Here is a 19,250-nt window from a genome sequence, read left to right as displayed (position 1 = left end):
TTCTTATCTAACGCCATTTTCATCGCACTTGCTAATTGTCTAAGGCCTAATGAAAACAAAACTTGGTCACGGTCAGCTACTCTTATCGTGGGAGCACTTAATAAAACAACGATGATGCAATGTTAGGCACTGAAATCGGTCTCACTAGACTAGTTCAGTCAGTTGTATTGCAGTATATTTACATAGACTAATTAAGCTATATTTGAGCAGAATTCCAAGCTTAAATGTGTGCATAACGGAACAGATTGAGTACTAATATAAATTCCACCTATATATATGCCCTTTCCGGAAATTCAATCGTCAATTAGCTGAACCTTATACATGTCTAACTCTGTTCATTATCTTCAACTTTTCCCGGGCATTAAAGGCCAGTTGGTTCCCCGTCTTGGATACAGAATGATTTGATAAGATCCTCAATAATTTCGTTCTACACCGGCAACATGAATCTATTCACATGAATCTATTTGTCTTAGACATGGTCGCGTCTTACGAACTATAAAATTTCCCGACGATAATATCCAAATTTCCACAAGAAAAAATTGCCCCATTTTTCAGTCACACTGCACCGTAGTAGAAATATAAAGGACCAGCGATCAAATTCCAATCTGGACCGTTACCACGTAATAAGGACTGACTCTCCAACTACGTCGTATCAATAGGCCTCATAAGCCAGTATATGATCGGCATGATCCTGGAAATCGTTAAACCAAGAAGAAGAATACAAAAGACGAAAAACGGTTGGATTAAGCATTGAAGACAGAAGGTCATCTAATAAAAAAACATTAAAATAAGCCTTTTAAGCATATGCCATTCGAATTAAAAAAAATCACATCGAGAACCCCCTGACGGGATTGTTGGAAGCAGTGAAATTTTTACGAGCTTATTTTGCGAAGAATTAACGACCTCTGGACAGCAATAAAAACGTGCTTTAATGCACTAAAGCAGAGTGTTATCGTTGCCATAAAAAGACCTATTTGTCGAACCTTTCTTGCTTGATCAAATCCACTCAAAATGTGGGTTAGAATTTAAAATATAAAGTTGTTTTGACATTACTTTGAAGCCGGTCGCACAACAGCCGAAAGAATTCATAATCACGTTGCATAACACGTTTGCAAATTCCATACAAAACACACACACAAAAACCGTCTTATTATGCTTGTTCGACGGCCACTTTAGCACGACTTTTCCCTCATCACATGAGCATTTTCCCTCTCTAGCACTAAGGTTTTACGGCTCGCAAGCCTATAAATAAAACATCCACCGCACAGTGGCGAGGTAAGTCCTCGGTTGGAGACGATAGTCAATAGCCTTCTCTCTTACCGACCCTCCCTTCCCCTTTGTTGTACAGCAGGTGTGTCGCGTGACGGTGGAAAAGCAGACGAACCACCGAGAACAGTCGTAGTAGAACAAAACATCGAACCTGTTCGCCCTGTGTGCGGGTGCTCTATCGTGCGAGACTATCGTGTGCGACCTTGACATTGAACCCCATGCGGAATACTGGGGTGTGTAACCTCATCCTTCTCGATTGTTGACGTTAGGGTGGGGGTCACGTCGGCTCTCGCAAGGTGGCAAAGCATTGAAATCGATAACAACCTTCCTGCTGCACCATATTCTTCCCTGTGTTATCGCCTAACCGGATGGAAGGTCTGATAGTTTATGGATAGATAATTAGCTTCCGTTTGCCTGATGAAGCCAATCCAGGTGAGGAACGCGTATCATAGTTCAATGACATCAACATGTATAGCAGGAAAATAGTCTTGTCGAACAATAAACAGATGTCAAAAACATATCTATTTGGAAAAACAACGCACTTAAACCACGTGCGTCAATTGAGGCGAAATAGACGTGTCACGACGTGAACAAGTTGCACCACGACGATCAACGTTTTCTGCACGATCGGGAGTATAATTATCGCTGTTTCGCTAAGCATCGTCTATCCTTGAGGAAGTCGTCCGTCGAGGAGAGGATGGTTTCGTGTATTGCGCAGTATTCCGTCGTCCTCCCGAAACAATTCGTTGCCAACTGGTCAAGCATTTCGATAACTTTTCCTACAAAAAAATATATACATTTATCAACATTTTTCCTATCAAATTGTGTAGATAAAGCTCCTGCCGGATGTGTTGATATCAAACGAAAATTTGATAAAGAAAATCCGGTACAATTTCGTCACAACATCTGCTACAATTTACCATCCAAAAAACCCCCCTCCAAGCCTCGATGACATCATGTGCCGGTTCCACCAACCCAGAAGATGACGCACACAAGCTTCCTCAGTGGTGCGCGTATGCGTCACAGGCGACGGCGCACTGCGGAGGCGCGCGCGCATTCGCTAATCAGCAAGAGCACGTGATTCACTCTCGCATCATCATCACGCGTTGCTTTCCGTTCCTCCTTTGCTTCAAGCGAATCCCACCACTACGCCTGCGGTGGAATGTGTGTATCAGCAAAAAAATATTGTTTGTTCCACACTGAACCGGCTCCGGCACCACCTGGGCGATATTTTGCGCAGCATAATGAAGACTGCAAAAATGTTCATTTAATCGGCAAACCGGATCGAACTGGATATGTTGTTTCGCGATTGCCAAAAAACCCGTTTTTTGTGGAACTTCCCCCTATTTTTCGGATCGAATTAACCCGTCCGGCGAACGATCGAGATTGCGATCGTTGACTTATGGGAGGAGGAAGTCATGCTTTCGTGGAGTTGATTCGCAGCACACTGACCGGTTTTTTTGGAGGTCTTTTGGACAACTTTTTTTTCCTGCGGAAATATCCAAAGGATAATCCCGAGGTGGAGGAGCAATTGTACGGTTGCATCGAATCGCATGCGTTGGCCTTGTCCCCGTAAACTTTTGGCGAAGGTTTTGTTCGCCCCACAACACAACGTGTCCACGGATTGGCAAGGAATCAATAAAATTGGGCACGTTTAAAGTCACTTTCGATTTGAGGTGCGCGCACCGAATCGCAAGGGCTATGCAACATTTGGCAAACACGTGAATTGAGAAAAAGGGGTTGGCCGTGGCCGTTTATCAATCGCATGTTGTAAAGCGTTTACTATCTGTGTCCCCCTAGGTCGAAAGACTCATGAAACTGAAGCCCGAAGAAGCTATCGAACGAACCAATCTAATTGATAGTACACTGTTCTGGGAAAACGCTTTGAAGGATTGTGTCCACCCTTTTGGCATGAGATACTCCATCTCTACCGCACGGCAACAAACACCCAGCAAACGATTAGATAAAGATATACTACGCTGCAGACGTCAGAGATAAATTTGAACAAAACAGAAGACAGAACCATTCCAGCTGAAAAGGGCTCGCCAGTTACGGAGGACGGGATGTGTTCTGTGAGAAGGGTGGGCCTAACAGATTTTTGCATAACCACTGAACCTTGCGCTAAAAACAAAACATTTACAGCTAGTTACACACTCCCACTCGTTTTCGCCGCTTCTCAGTTCAATCCGGGGCACCACCTCTAACACATCTCACAGCAGGCAACAACACACGGCTCTCGGCTCTTTGCTAAAACACAATTTCTATTTTTGAACAGTTTTCAAACAGAGAATCGGAGAGTTCGGGCAGGAGGACGAAGGTTTCTGGGCGGGCTAGTCAGTTACGGGGTAGGTAAATCATCGACGGTTCGGAAAACCTTCACACATTCGGGGTTACCTAAGCGAAAGATCAAGTTCGATCGCGAACTTTTAGCTCAGGTTCGGAGGGTATATAAAAAATGACTTGCGAAAAAAAGGGCGAAAGAAAAAGAAGCCAACAAATCTTCGGTGGATTAATAGCTAGAGAGCAGTTTTTGGATCATTCCTCCCGGTTTGGGGCTATTATTTGTGAGTCAGTTCACCCTCTTGCAGGTCGTCCAAATCGATGTGTTGGGAGCTTTTTTACGGGGCGTCACATGGGGTTGTTAACTGTACAATCGCTGCGCCTAATTTGCTAAGCTGAACACATTCTTCTAGCTGCGGCTCTATTCATTCCATCCAACACTGGGTTGGGTGGATTCCGTTTTTTCCGTTATGTAACACGCGAACAAATCCCTGCAAAAGCGCCACTACTTTGCTACTACTCTGCTCCGACCACTTCTATTTACACACATCAAAGAACGATCTCTGGGATGTCCTATCACTGTTACTTAGCCCTTTAAGATCATTGAACTGGACACATTTATTGGAGGTGACTCGATACGTTCACACACCCCTGTGCAAATCGCTTTTCTAGCACCCATGAAGGACACAATAACAACGCACGCTCAAGCCACCACACGCACACGTACCTTTCTCGGCAAGCTCTCTTAGCAGCCGAACGATATGCTACGGATCTTACTCTGTCGCGGACTTTTCGAATGTTCGCGCAACGACAGCTCGCGAGCGACTGGCCGTGTGCGCGATGATTTGGCGGCCACGGTGAGACAGACACAGATAGATAGGCTGTCTGTCGTGGACGGGCAAACACAATGTACTTTACTAATACACGAGACCGTGTTTTTTACCCCATTGCCGTTTCGGACCGTTAAAAATCATCGATAATCGGACCGGAGGGTAGCGCGGGTTTCAAGTAAAGAAAATCCATAAAACAATAAAGTGACTGTTGGTTTTAGTATATTGCCGGGAGGTTTGAATCTGGCAAGCGAGTCATATTAGGCTCGCAAACGAGGCTTACAACAACAAAGCAAAAATGCATACGTTGCACTTTTTGGTCGCATTCAAGAGCAACTTACGGATCATGATCGCGATTTTGACTGCGATCGCGACTTGTAATAAAACAGAATTAAGCTGAGATTTTTTTTATCAATCCATTACTACATATACAAATAAATTCTCACATCATTTTTCCTCCGTAAAATGATTATCGTTCCTCGCCGAAGTAGTGCTCGCTTAAAGTGGATGAATTGGTCAGCGAATTTCTGTTTCGTAACGCCAATAATTGTAAGAAATTTTTAATCGCAAAAATATGTTTTATTTGTCCATGTATCAATAGCACTAAAATTACAGGATATTTTTCATTTTTACTTAAGAGGGAAGAAATATGATGCGTACATTTAACCGGAATAGATCCCTAGAAAGGGTGGCCAAGGGCTATCGTGACCAAAAAATTGCACTTTGATGGCACGAACCGCTTTAGACCACGAAATTTCATTGATAACATGTGTGAAATGCTAGAAGCTCAAGGAGGCAGATCCTAAGGCCAGTTAGGAGCTGAGTTTTGGTTGTTATGAAACAATTTTTAAAACCCTAAAGAGGAGGAATTGATGAATCAAAATTACTCCTAGCATATAGTAATGAAACACCTGATCTGAAATTAAATTTTTACACAATTTTAGATGATTTTATCTAGATCGACGTCTTACTCTAACACTCAAAAAATCACAACATTATTAACCATTTTTTAAACATACGTAAAACAGTTATTTTGGCGTTTATTTTTCCTGGGACTGATCAATAAACGAAAAATAAGTGTAAAATGACAATGAAAGCAAATTTAGCTTCGTAAAAAAATATATCTAAATAAATTATAGCATAAATTGCTTAACGTGACACACTTGCCCCAATTTCCTCTATGTGAAAATTTTGGGAATAGAGATACTCGCTATATGGGAGTTGATTGTATTGCAAATACGTCAAAAGGAATTTCCACAACGTACGTGGATAATTTAGTTACACCGGCCCATGGAGTCCCATAGAGAGACGGTGGTATTATGTGTTGTTTTCTCTGCCCTACTCGATACCGCATCAACCGCAACAAAGTCAAGCGTTAGCAACAGTTTCTTCTACTACATTCAAACAGGAACGCTGTTTTATCAACTGCTAATAATAGCAAATAACTGTTTCAAGCAGCATTTAAAACCAACCGGCGCGATACCAAACGCTTCCCGCAGTAGTAACATAGTATGGTACCTCTAATGCTGCTACTAGTTTGTTTACACAGCGCAGCTTAGGTTTGCATAATTGAGCATTGCTGTGCGAATCGAAATCCGATAACAGCGACAACCGCCAAACGATGTTTTGGTATATGTGCCACGGTCAGGAGGAATTGCAGTGTTTTTGAAGGACGTTTTGCTTATTCAAATTTCATTAACGAGCCATTCAACTGAGCCGTTGCAACCAGTTGATTGTTACTCCCGTGGACAAGATGGGCCGTATCTGAGCGGATGATTCTTAACCTTCGTGCCATGCTTATCATCGCTGCTGGCTCGTGTGACAGAACCTTTGGACAACTCGTTACATTAGCTTCATACATATGCATTGCATTATGTGGACTTGTCGTCCACTGCGTAGTTGCGACGACGTTTGTCTGCCGTGCCGTGATCGTGCGTCCGGTGGCTGCTGAACCAGATCCATCCAGAACGGAACGGTGAGATAATGCACGTTCTCTGTGTGACACTTCTTTTTTTTGCTTCGTTCTCGAACGAACCCGAGAGCCCGGTCACACGACACACTTTTCATCAATTATCATCTTTTGTCGTGTCATACGAGGATCGATAATCGTCCTTATAAAATTAACACCTTCATCATACGGATGAACGATTTCCCTTCCAACATCGCTTACTTGGCAGTGCTTCGTTGTGCTCTTCTCACTGCGTAAAGCACCCAGAACCGGTAAGAACCGGCGAAGACAGACGACATAATCAGCCACCGGTTGATGATATTTCACCCATCATCATCATCAGCAGCAGCGGCAAAGGGTGTGTGTGTTTTGATGCGAGATGAAGGGCGTTCACTAAACAATCGAGCGCGCATGGAGAGCCTTTTGCTCTTCCGTAAGATCCCACCACAGCACGCGTTGCCGCTTATCAGCTGAGCTGAACTGGCCCCGAAGGAGTCGTTCACCAGCCATTTTCACGGTGGAGGCTCGTCTAGGTGGACGATAATCAAAGCGAGCCACTTTTGACCTCATTAATCAATCGTCCGATTTGGATGGTTGTTTGGAAGCATTGTTTTTTGGGAAGCTTAGTGCTGCACATCGTAATCTTCCTCAAAGCATGGGACTTAGAATGGTTCTAAAAAAAAAAGGAAGGGAAAAAACAAACTTGTCTGTTAAACGCTATGTTTGCACGGTCGTTACACAACCAAATGGGAAGAATGCTAGCTCTTCATGGACCGGAAATCCCCCTTTTCATATGCTGTTACATTCTACTTCGCGACAAAAAGTTTGCTGGTAGCCTTCCCACGTGTACTCCCGTGTTTCACTGGTCCCCAGATATTTTCCCCATCCGTCCCTTTTCGTCGTTCTCCACCTCCACCCAGCACACACACACACTTCATCCGAGTGAAAGGCGCCGTACGGTGACGTTTTCCGATACAGGTGTGTGCTCGCGTTTTCTCGATTGCTCTACGAGGGTGTGCTACGGCTGCCACGAAGCCACGGGTAGTTTCATCAGCCGGTGAAATGTGATTAATTGCACCACACTATACGAATGCGAACGTGCTAGGTGCAACACATTCGGCTGCGACACTGGCCCACATTTTTGCACATTTCGCACACAATCACACACTCGCCCTGCCCTGTTCTTCTGTTCACCCCGGGGGTGCATTCAGCACAAGGACACATGGTTTCTGCCGCACGATGGTCCCTTTTCCGGCAGAACTTTCCATTACATAATGTACTTATTTACAACGACCCGTTCCCATCCTTTTCAAGCACACACACGCACAGTCTTAGAGGTAACGCTTTCGGCGATAAGAAATAACATAAGATTGTTTAAATACTTGCAGAATTAACGTAAAAATGTGGCAAAGTTTGCAGGAGATGAAATTTTCCTTTACCTCACACGCACGCACGCACCAAACTTCTGCTTCTTTTTTCGCTGAATGTGACAGTTTGCCTTTTTTGTTGCCTCTTCTCTATTTGAAAAGCGAGATACGTCAACACGTTTACATGGGGTAGTTGAGTTCGGGTAATGCGAAACCCAACAAGCAATTCTAGTGCTTCAGTGGCCGTTACACGTTGTAAATGCCGAGATTAAGTCGAGACAGTATTTTTTTTACAATTAAAAGTTTTTTTTTTATTGTGAAGTATAATTTCCTGTAACTCGATGTAAGTGGTAAAAAGCCAAAACATATAGTGCCATAGTGTTAAAGGAGCGGCCCGGTGGTATAGGCGACAGCGGCGCCGGTCTTCAAAAGGCAGGACCGGGCTTCAAATCCCATCCGGACCTTCCCTCTGTAGTGAGGTCTGACTAACCAACTACGTGGATTCGGCACTCTAGAAAGCCATTTCGATGGCCGACATGACCTTAGAGGTCGTTATGCCAAGAAGAAGAAGATAGTGTTAAAGAGGTAGTTAAAGCAATATTTAGAGTTATTTATTAGATTTATTATTCTTGTAGAACTTAAATAGGTATTATATTATTTTTTGGCTATAGTACAACAATAATGAGTCTGCCAGATCGCTAGTCAGGGCGGCCCGGAATTCGAGTTGGTAGCAATTGCCAACACCACGAGGCTGGTAACGAATCCCATCGGGAATCGTCACCCCTTACTAACTATTCAGCTACTGGTAACTCAAGTTAATTTAATTCCACCAACAAAGGATTCTTTTTAAATGCAACTGCTTCGACGTGATGCTACAGAGAGCTGACAGATAGCCTTATATCAACTTTCTTCTTCTTCTTCTTCTTCTTGGCTTAACGACCTCTAAGGTCATGCCGGCCATCTAATGGCTTACTAGACTCTCCGATACCGCGCGTAGTTGGTTAGTCAGATCTCACTACGGGGGGACGATCTTGATGGGATTTGAGCCCCGATTCTGTCGTTTGAAGACCGGCGCCGCTGTCGCCAAACCACCGTGCCCTCGACATGCATGGCCCTGTTTAAACCCGTTTAAATCTGAGGTTGTTAATACTAAATAAAGACGCAAAAGTACTTAAAACCTCTTTTGTAAAATATTTCAAAGAAAAAAAAATCATGTGACGCAGTTTTAAAACAAATGCATTAACGTTCTTCAATCTCAAATAAATACTTGACCAAAAGCAAAGATGACTGAATGATAAACCAGACAGAGCTGTATTTTAACCAACGATGAGCTGTAAGGCGGTTGCTAATTTTTCGTTATTAATCATAAAGCCAAACTAAACAAAGCTTAGACGTTGTTTTCATCATCTCACTCCATCAAAAAACGAAAAAAAGACTGCAAATTGATTTCTTGCGGCAATACAGCAACACTTTAAGCATCTCTTCGCGCGCACGTTGCACAAGATGCGTTATTGAAACAGCAAAGCCACGTTAACGGTTTGTCAATTCGAATAATGAGCGTTAGCTTCCATCTCCCTTGCTGCTAAACGGCGATCAAAACGCTCAATGTCGTTTTGCACTTTTTCGGAAAGAAGAAAGTAAATGTTGTGTCTTCACCAGCTGCAATCAACCCTCTTCCCTGTACAGGATTTCCTCAGCCGCTCGTTTGGTGTGTTGGTGGATGGATGCTGCATTATAAAACACCCGATAATTGTAAGCCCGCGCACCCAATGTCTCTAAACAAGTAGCAATATAAAGACACGCAACTGAAGACTGCTCTCTGCTGAGCCTCATAGCCTCATAGGGGGGTGGGAGGCCTAGAATTGCACACTCCTTTCCGAATTTTGTTTTTCTTTTCTGCAAATTATCCCTCGCTGCGTGCATCTCTTTTGGGGGCTTGTCATCTTGTTCAAACGCTTGGTACGCTTGTTAGAGTGTTGCATTAGCATTAACCCCTACGCGCGGGTCATTGATTGAGCCAAGCTTCCAAATCAGACGATCGCTGGTGAAGATGTGCGGTAGAAAAAAGGCTGACAAGATCATTCGTCTACTCTCTGCGCGGCTTGATCGTACGATCGAAAACCACCCCACGGATTAAAGTGGGCGCTATATACACACACACACATGCACGCATACACATGGTGCGTTACGATAGCGTGCGCAAATGCGTATCCCCCCAAAAACGGCTCATATGCTGTCGTACACCCCACATACACTCACTCGCAGTCGTGTGTGGTTTAACAGTTGAAAGTGAAATTGTTAACCTGTCGCATGGTGCGGATCAGGATTCTCTCGACCGTCTGCCACCAGTAGTGAGCGTGATTCCACGCCGGAAGGTTCGCCGCAGTTTCGAAGAAGCTTTCACGCGTGTGCAACGAAAAAGTGCAGTACCGTCGTAAGCGGCAACTAAAGAACTGACCACGTCGGTGTGTAATTGCGCGAAGCATAGCGACACGCTTTGCAAAGAAAAAAAAATCGCTTTCCAGTGCGCCCGAAGTTCAACGTACCCCGGGAATGAGACGGCACCGTTCCTTCCAGGCTTCGTCGGTGGTGCTGGTGCTGTGGGCTGTTGTTGCCTGCAGTGAACTGATGCTGCACCCGGTACGGGCCGATGCACCGAAAGTGAGTTTGGATGTTTACTTTAACGGCTCGTCCTCAGCCCGTTCGGTCGATCGCTGATCGGCTACTGTACTTGGGGTGTTATGTAACTCTGTAATGAGGATGGGTGCTGTGGGGAGAGACGGTTTTTTTGGGGAGCTTTTTGTGCACGAGGTCGCACCGAAGAAATTGCACAATGTTTGGTTCGATTGGAGTTTCGGTACACCGTGTTGTGGAATCTTTAGTGTAATAATTGGAACATCTTGAACGGTTTTGTGTGAAGAGGTGCGAAGTTTGTGTAAAGTATGATACCAGTGAAATTGTTACTATTTAAATGTGTTTTATCAGTCCGTGTTGTTTCGTTCAGCTGCTAAAGACTTTTGTGACGAATGGTTTTATTAACTTAGGATGCTCGAAACATTAGTTTACACCTCAATGCTTCTTATTTATTTTATTTGCTTATAATTAATGCATATACGCATAAAGAATAGTCATTTCCTCCTTATTCTTTGCCTTTTCTCGGGCTTACTCCATTAACTCAATGTTTCTTCTAGATGGATTTTTCTCTTGCATTATTTGTTTCTTATTAATTCCTTTTATCACATTTTCATTAGACTGTTTGTGACCTTTATTGGTTCTTGATTTCTATTATAGTTTAGTTAGATTATTTAGATTACTGTTTGTTGCAATTTTACAGTTCGTCACCGCTTGCATTAACTTAATAAAACAAATTCGAAGGAAATTTCCCCTTAGATATTGCCTTTTCTCTTCTTGACTTAAAGAACTTCTAGACTTGCTGATACCATGTAGTTGGCTAGTCAGCCCTCAAAACGAGAGAACGGTCCGGATGGGAATTGAATCCCAGACTTGCCATGTGAATACCGGCGCCGTTATCGCCTCTACCGCCTCTATTTTAAACTTCATTTCTCTTCAATGTAAACTTGTTGAAATATTGCTTAAAATATTTTACGAGCTTTTTATACAGTTATCTTTAAATTATAATTATTAACTGTATGTTTTATTGATTGCTAGCCGTATTTTAGAGATGATATTTAGATATTTCTTTTTTTTTTTGTGGTCGACAAAATTGCTTTTTAATTTTTTTTATACATCAATATAAGTTGCTCACTCGGACACAATCACTCGGACACAATCACTCGGACCAATTTTCGAAAAAAAAACACACGAAATCTAAAAAAACCTAAAGCAAATTAACGTAATTCAAAAGTGACAGATAAAACCCAAACCGGCAACAATATCAAACCAAATGGATCGAACTTGATTGCAGATTTTTGGAACATGTAGAGCAAATCGGCTTTCTTGTTGCGTGATTTTCCTTTCCCTGTCGTGTAAACTCCCCGGTTGAAATCGCACTCGGTTCCTCGAAAAGGTTGTTACTTCGCTTTCGTAACACATTTTCCATCGTTGAACGAATTTTTCAAAGTCAAACACGACACGGTGAGGCGTGTGCCGTGCGTAGGAAGGAAGGGAAGGGTAGGTGTTCATGTGTGTATATTTATGCAAAACACGCATACGAATACGCGGCCACGTGTATGGCGATCTTCATTGTGATTACTTTGCTTAAAGGCGCCTAAGCGATCCGTCTCTCTACTAATCGGCTGGCGAAAATAACAATAAAAACTGGACGCAACCTTGGCACCGGGTGATTCGTTACCGTTTAAGACCCGTTGCATTTACCGGTAGATGGTTGATACTGAAGCCACTCACCTTGACCAGAGAGTGGTAAGATGATAGAGACATTATGAAGCCGTTTGGCAAACACTTTCGCTACAGGTTGCTACATCTGGAGGGACAACATGAAGTGGTTATTTTTTTACTGATTAATGCCACGTATAGTATGGATCCAGAACAATCCGTTACGATTTAATTTACGAAAATGTATAAAAATACACCTAAAGCGTGGATGCGTGGAGTATATCAAGGTGGTATCCAGCATTACATCATTCACAGGGCAGGTTAACGAAATTCGACCAAAATTCCACAACCTTCCTCCTCCATACCAAACGGAACGGCTTGTAGGAAACTCATCTACCGGGACAGACCATGTAAGACCAGTTTCGATTGCCGTGGTTTCTTCTCACAGGAAACGCAATAATAAGTTGTCGGCATGCGAAAATGGTACGTCCAACATTGGTGACTTTGTGGGAAAATGGGCAAAACGGGTTTCTGCTTACGGTGACCACAACAAGAAATGTGAAACTTTTTGCGATTTTTGTTAACATATGGAGATGCTTTCCTCTTCGGATGGGTTATAATCATGAACTACGACAGTGATTACATGCAGCCTTTTCAGACGGATGTAGTTGGTATTTTTGTAGACACACTATGATGCATCTTATGATTTTTTGCTTCTTCAGTATTCATTTTAAACCCTTTTGGACATTTTTTTATGGATAATTTTGCTGTAAATCGAAGCTGCTACTTTTACTAGTCAATGTCCGTGCGAAAAAATTCAATGAAAAGAGCTAAATCTTACTGTTTATATTTATTAAATTTATTTATTTATTTATTTATTTAGTTACATTGATTTATCTTCTTTTAATTAATTAAAATCTACCCCTTGGGTAAAACAAAATATTCTTATCAACTAAGGGAAGTTCAGGAATTAAACAGCAGTGTTGAAGCATCCAGATCATGGGTAAGGAATCTTGGTATGAAGCAAGGCTGGAAGCGGGAATGTCAAGCTTCTATGTAGTCTAATTCAAGAAGCCGACAACGAACAGGGTAGGATGGGGCATCCTTTAGATAGCCTGCAAGGAAACGACGAACGAATACTGGGGTGAATCTTCGCTGCACACTCTCCAATCTGCAATCCCTGAGTCTGGAAAAGATCGGACAACGGTGGCGTAGTCTAGAGTGGAACAGATCTAGCAACTGGACAAAGCCTTCGGGCAGAGGAGGTCGCTTTAAAGTTCGAAGTAAAGTCTAAGAATCAGACTCAAGGATTTCTTCTTTCTAAAAGAGAGAGAGAGAGAGAGAGAGAGAGAGAGAGAGAGAGAGAAACCCTTAGAGTAACACACCCTAGTCTTTTACGGAAGTTACTCGACTTATGACAGTGTCATCAATGGCGGTTTTGGGCCCTCAGAGGCCCTAAGCGGAATGGAAGTAGTGGCCCCTACCAAATTGAATCTTCTGTCTGGGAGGGAAAGGGTGGGGGCCTTACCAGCTGGAGGCCCGCCGCTCTCTCCGCATACCGTTAAACCCGCCACTGAGTGTCATGAAGTGTCACTTAACAACAGGACATGTTAACAACAGGACATTATAGAACTTCGATTGAGAAAAGATAGGAAAAATAAATTATCGTTGTTAAACAGGATTTAGGTTAGTTAGCCTAAATATCCCTTAGCTGGATACTCAGCCTCAGCTACAACTTTGCCTTATCATTGACTCTATCATGTGACCCCTAAGCTACTTTAACATGTATCGACATTGTACTTCCAAAAAAATATTGTTTACATTTTCATTATTTTTAGTTGACATTTTCATTATTTTCTCGTTTATCTTTTCCCCCCAGAAACGATGCCTCACCAAACCAAATGTCTCGAAAAAGGTGGATATGGTTATACACCAGTGCCAGGAGGAGATCAAATCAAGCCTGATCGAGGATGCGCTAAAGATCTTCACCTCGGAGCACGGTCAGTGGCACGATCGTCGAAAGCGAGATGCCGACGAGGGTGCGCTGGATTTTTCTCACCCAACAATCGTATCCCACGAGGACAAATGGATTGCTGGTGTAAGAATCTACAAATGAAGTTTGCTAAATATCGCAACAATAACACAAAAATGCTCGCTATTATTTCCAATATCCTATTGCGTCTATCTTACAGTGTTTGATGCAGTGTGTTTACCGGAAAAATAATGCAATTGACAAAAACGGTTGGCCCACGCTGGACGGTTTGGTTAGCCTGTACACGGACGGGGTAAATGAGCATGGTTACTTCATGGCCACGCTGCGTGGCGTTGATCGATGTCTCAAGGGAACGTCCAAGAAGTATCAGATCAAACGAAACGATGCTGCTGGTAAGAGAAGAGGATGGTCGAAAGATTGTACCATCGGATCGGACGCTAACGAAAGCTCTGTTTTTTTTTTTTTACATTTTAGAAAACTTTGAACAGTGTGAGGTAGCGTTCGATGTGTTTGACTGCATTTCGGACATGATTACGGACTACTGCAGTGGCCAGACGGAAGATGATCATTAAGTGTTTGCGTGCTAGTTTTTAATTAAGTTTATAATAGTGGGTAGAGGAATTGGCGAAATGTGATTTTACGTTGTTTTAAAATAAATAAAATAGTTCAACAAATAAAAAAAAAGTAAATAGAGGACACATGTCACCAGGAAGTTCGTAAGAAAGCTGTCCCGTACAAAAAATGTCCACTCCAGCTCAACCATCGGTTAACGATTTTCCGGGGTGGTTTAATTGTTCATGACATGGTTTCGAAGGAAATGGAAGCAGTTTTTAAATGCTAAGTACATGAGCATCATCGTACCAGTGCTGCGCATTAAAATGGTAATTAACTCTGCTTCAGTAGATTCCACTACAGCTCAAGACAATGGTAAGCCTAGTGACCACAGATTAACGCATAAGGAACTATGTTTTATGAGATGTTCATGCAAATATCAACGAACAGGGAAGCTATGCAAATATGGTAAAAATGTCTGTTACAGAATAGTTTTTTGAAATGATTAACTAGACTGTTAGAACTCAAATAAAAGATAGTATACAATAATTCTGCATCATACGATCAGTAATTAAAGCATGTTCAAGCTTCATCACATTTTTGTAAGTAGCGAGATTTAAAATTCTCGTTGACAGTTCACATGGCAGCGCTTTTTCAGCACCGTCTTTGTCCGGTGACTCCACGACCACTGGACGCACACTGGACGCAGAGGAAAGAAAGGGACACATTTTACCGCACGCAACCAAACTTCCTCAAGAACGTCCACAATTCAGGGCCACCAGTTTGCCGGTGCTGTACAAGAACAATGGATTCTGTCGGCTAAGTAAACAATCTTTAAAGAACACTCACTCGACACGACACCACTACTACCGATTACGATCCACATCCGACACAAATAATTGCATTTGCGGTTCACCGGGGTAGCCATTGTTGTTCTCACGGGCTTTGGATCGTGCGACATGGTCAACAATTTGTCATCATCCAATAAAGATCCTAAGAACAGGCGCGCTTTAGCCAAAGCGCTAATCGTTGGTGGGAATTGGTAAGGGATGAAGTTTCGCAACTTGGTTGTAAAACTGTGACATTGTACACAGCAAAAACAAAGATCGTGCAAAGATATGGATCGATTTTTGGAAATTATCCAATTAAATCCTTCCGGTGCAAAGTATCACTGGGGTGGAACGGTTACATTTCCGTTGCATGGACGAAAATTGAATTTAAGCTGTTACTCATTATCTTAGGAAGTAGTTTGAAATGAGGTATTGTTTTATATACGTTGATCTTTAATAAACATAATGTACAAACTGGAAATTCTTTGGATGCTTTTTTTTGCTTTTATTATTACGCCTTATGCTGTTCGTTTTCTTAAGAGAGTTTACTACATCGGAATGGCCAATATTTTATATACACTCAGTCCGAATATTCGTCTTCGTCGATCCGATCAACCAGCGCCGATCGCGCTCAGCTTGTAACATCAAACTCGGAGTTAATTTAATATTTCCTTATCTTCTCCATCTTTATTCTTTTCCCATTGATTTATGTTTATTTTCATATTATTTCTTTCATTGCTAGCCTTCCTCCCATCCATCCTGACCAGTGGCGGACCTATGGGTAGAGGTGGCAGCCGCTAGAGGACTTGTCGACCAGGGAGGCATCGCCGATCAGGAATGCCTCGCTGACCAGGAAACCTCGCGAGATGTCTTGCAAACCAGGATGCCTCTTGGACCAGGAAGGGTGGGGGGGGGGGCATCGTTGACCAGACAGGCCCTCGTCAACCAAGGAAGATTGGAGGGGGGAGGGTTACTTGGAGGGAATGACCTGCTTCTTCAGCTTATTTAACGTTTCAGGTCTTTTTCCGATTATTTATGAGACTTTGAGGCTCTGAAATCCGTTCTAAACGAAGCGCAACTCTAATTTTGGGAAGAAATACTGTTAGTTTTGTATGGAAATGTGTGAAAAATCTACAGAAAAATAGGCCGCGTTTGAGACTACATTGACCTCTTAAGGTTTCAGCCTTTAGTGGCATCCGATAGTTGATTGTCTTTACCCAACTATATCTTAACGCGTTCATAATATTTTACAAAAATCGAGCCTTTAGTGACTACATTTTGAGAAGCTTCACAGGTTTACATGCCTTCTAAACATTGTCCCAAAAACTATTCTGTAGATTTATTGTCTATAATTAAAAATCTCTCTTTAAGAAGCGACTTGACCAAAAATTTACTTTAAACCAAATTTTTGTTTTGCTACGGGTCCTCCAGCTATGTCGTCAAAATCTAATCTCCAGGCCAGATGTGTTTCAAGATAAAACTTTAGCATGGACAGAGCTGTGGCAGACCATGCAATACAGATCAATGTAGAAGCTAGAATACTTGTACAAGTCCACAATGGACGGCGAGCATTGCCATGCGTGACTACGATCCGTTTTCATCTAAATCTTGGCCATGTGGCCGATAACACAGTCGTTAGGAATATATTAGCAATGCATTGAAAATGTGATACAAAATGTAAATGACCACTTAATGCACATGCGCCTCTCACGCATTAATTTCAGTGCATTTGATCAATTTCAGATTAAGTTTTGAACAACAGGCGTAAATAGGACACAGGGGTTTTAGCACGTGAGCGATAATTGTGGAGAGAATATTTAATTGCAATTTATTTTGGATTTTTCTAGTTCAATTAATTCCGTTTATTTGTGTTTCGCTTGAATTGCCGCATAGTAGTTCAACGTTGTAAAAAAATTGTAATGATTCTAAAAATAACGTTCAATTATCAAAATTAAAATAAACATAAGTAATTGTCTTCACAGTTCTAACAAGATCCTATCACTTGCAAGTGTTAATTTTCCATATTAATCGTGTTGAACATTACCGATGTATTGAATGTCCAACTCCAACACCTTCCCCCGTCTGTTTCAACCGCTCAAACTCACCTCAACTAATCTGTGATCACCGACGTTGGTACGTCCGGTTCTGACGATGTTGCATATCATACGCTAGGGATCGTTTCGTAGTCATAAATCATCAGCTGATTTTAATAACAAGTAATGCGACCCCTCCACACCCAACAGTCGACATTATCCGAAATGGCAACCAGCTGACGGCACGAAATAATAACAACGTACTGCCTGACGTAAACGAACACCGGATGGTTTACCGTCCGGTTTCTGCGGAAAACTCAAAACCAACGCCCAAAACTCAACCGCCAACCAACCATTGCCACTTCCTCGCGCTCGCTGACAACCCACACAAAATCTGACTGTCTTCGGAAGACCATTGTCCGGTCAGTCCTAACGCTTTGTGGGTGTATGTAAACTTTTCGGATGTACGAAAATTTAGCGAAAAATATACCCCCCCCCCCCCCCCCACGACTGCTGCAATCAATCATTTCAAGACCCGAAGACAACACACCACACGGTCAGTTGAACGGTGAAGAAGGAAATCCTGCCAAAATAATCGGACAATCCGACGAAAAGATCCAATGCCAGCGCGATTTTGATGGCACGCGAGTCTTGTCCGGCCGTTCGGGAGCTGTCCGATGGGTATGGGGTCATGGTTTGAAGTTCTTTACCTCCCACCAATTTTGACGCCTGCAGATACGGAGTGTATCCAGAATGCGGTGCGGCGTCGTAAAGGGTGGTAGATCGCGATCGCGTGGAAACAATTGAAGACGCAAAAATCCCGCCCATGAGCGGACCCGTCTCATTATGATAGTTGCCCTTGAGTTGTATCTTACGGAGCGGGAAGGCGAATAAAACAAAAATGGCTAGAGTGAACTAGCATATCTTGGACCGGTGGTCAACGGTTCGACGCTGCTTCTTCGCTGGTGCATCATGATCACGAATTATCATGAGTTGGGGGAAGGTATGTCTGGCCAGTGTAGAGTGTATGCTGTCGAAGACTTCTATGACGACATCAAGCTAACGTACAATGATCCAAATGATGGATCCCTGTTTCCTTGCGGACGACGATATTATTGGCAAGTTTTCAGGTACAGATATTATTAGATTTATTTATTGGTATGTAATTGATTCTTTTGACAAGTTATTGTTTTATGAAGAAACCGTCGAACATTCGATCGAATAGTACAGCGATCAACACGTTTTAAACTCCTTTACATCTATAAAACGATTATCCACAGCCAACAATCTCTAGAATTTAGAACTCAATTCTCTTCCGCCTGTCGTGTGCTGTGTCTTTAAGTATAGGGTATGGAACCGATTAATTTTAAATAAGTACTTCATCCGTTTTTTTAGTTCATGAGAAATTTGTTTGTATTTATGTTTTGTTTAATTGATTGATTCTATATGCTTCTCGATACCCTAACGTGAGATCTAGAGAAATATGAACGATCTGGGGGGGATTATTACAATTGTGGATATGATCTGAGACCAGCAAGAACCCTAGACAAGCTTAGATAGGTGAAGATTATAATTTAAATAATGAATGGCATATATCAGAAAATTTTTAGGACCAGTTGAGGGATTATTAGAATCCATAGAAGTAGGAGGATACGAAGCACAAGAGCCAATTCTCTCCGATACTCCTGATTCCTAGACTTCTATCCTATTATCCTGGATTGCATTTGGCTCTACTTCCCTTAATAATAACTTCCAGATGTCAGCTTTTGTAGCTCCTGGCATCTAGTTTCTTGGTCTTAACTCTCGAGAATCAGTTCCTGAAGCTCCTATCTACTGACTCACGGCTCATGACTGC

General features: G+C 42.5%; 3 protein-coding genes across 3 annotated transcripts in view; 1 reads left to right on the top strand and 2 right to left on the bottom strand.

Annotated features, from left to right (window-relative positions):
• LOC126561502 (2-oxoglutarate dehydrogenase complex component E1) overlaps positions 1 to 7,832 on the bottom strand; it is a 189,470-nt gene extending 181,638 nt beyond the window's left edge. Inside the window, exon 1 of the mRNA XM_050217687.1 lies at positions 7,767 to 7,832. The gene's annotated coding sequence lies outside the window, so the exon portion shown is untranslated. The remainder of the gene's footprint in view (positions 1 to 7,766) is intronic.
• A 2,401-nt stretch (positions 7,833 to 10,233) lies between these two features.
• LOC126563021 (general odorant-binding protein 70) lies at positions 10,234 to 14,552 on the top strand. Its single transcript, XM_050219629.1, has 4 exons — positions 10,234 to 10,355; positions 13,867 to 14,085; positions 14,180 to 14,372; positions 14,455 to 14,552. The coding sequence occupies exons 1-4, from the start codon at positions 10,248 to 10,250 to the stop codon at positions 14,550 to 14,552; spliced, it is 618 nt and encodes a 205-aa protein (XP_050075586.1). The 5' UTR covers positions 10,234 to 10,247.
• LOC126562237 (dolichyl-diphosphooligosaccharide--protein glycosyltransferase 48 kDa subunit) overlaps positions 13,711 to 19,250 on the bottom strand; it is a 532,174-nt gene continuing 526,634 nt past the window's right edge. The window contains exon 2 of the mRNA XM_050218684.1: positions 13,711 to 13,722. The gene's annotated coding sequence lies outside the window, so the exon portion shown is untranslated. The remainder of the gene's footprint in view (positions 13,723 to 19,250) is intronic.

The sequence above is a fragment of the Anopheles maculipalpis genome, chromosome 3RL (assembly GCF_943734695.1).
Source record: "Anopheles maculipalpis chromosome 3RL, idAnoMacuDA_375_x, whole genome shotgun sequence".
NCBI classification, from domain to species: Eukaryota; Metazoa; Arthropoda; class Insecta; order Diptera; family Culicidae; genus Anopheles; species Anopheles maculipalpis.
The sequence above is the reverse complement of the archived record's forward strand: the minus strand, read 5'-3'. Positions and strand labels throughout refer to the sequence as shown.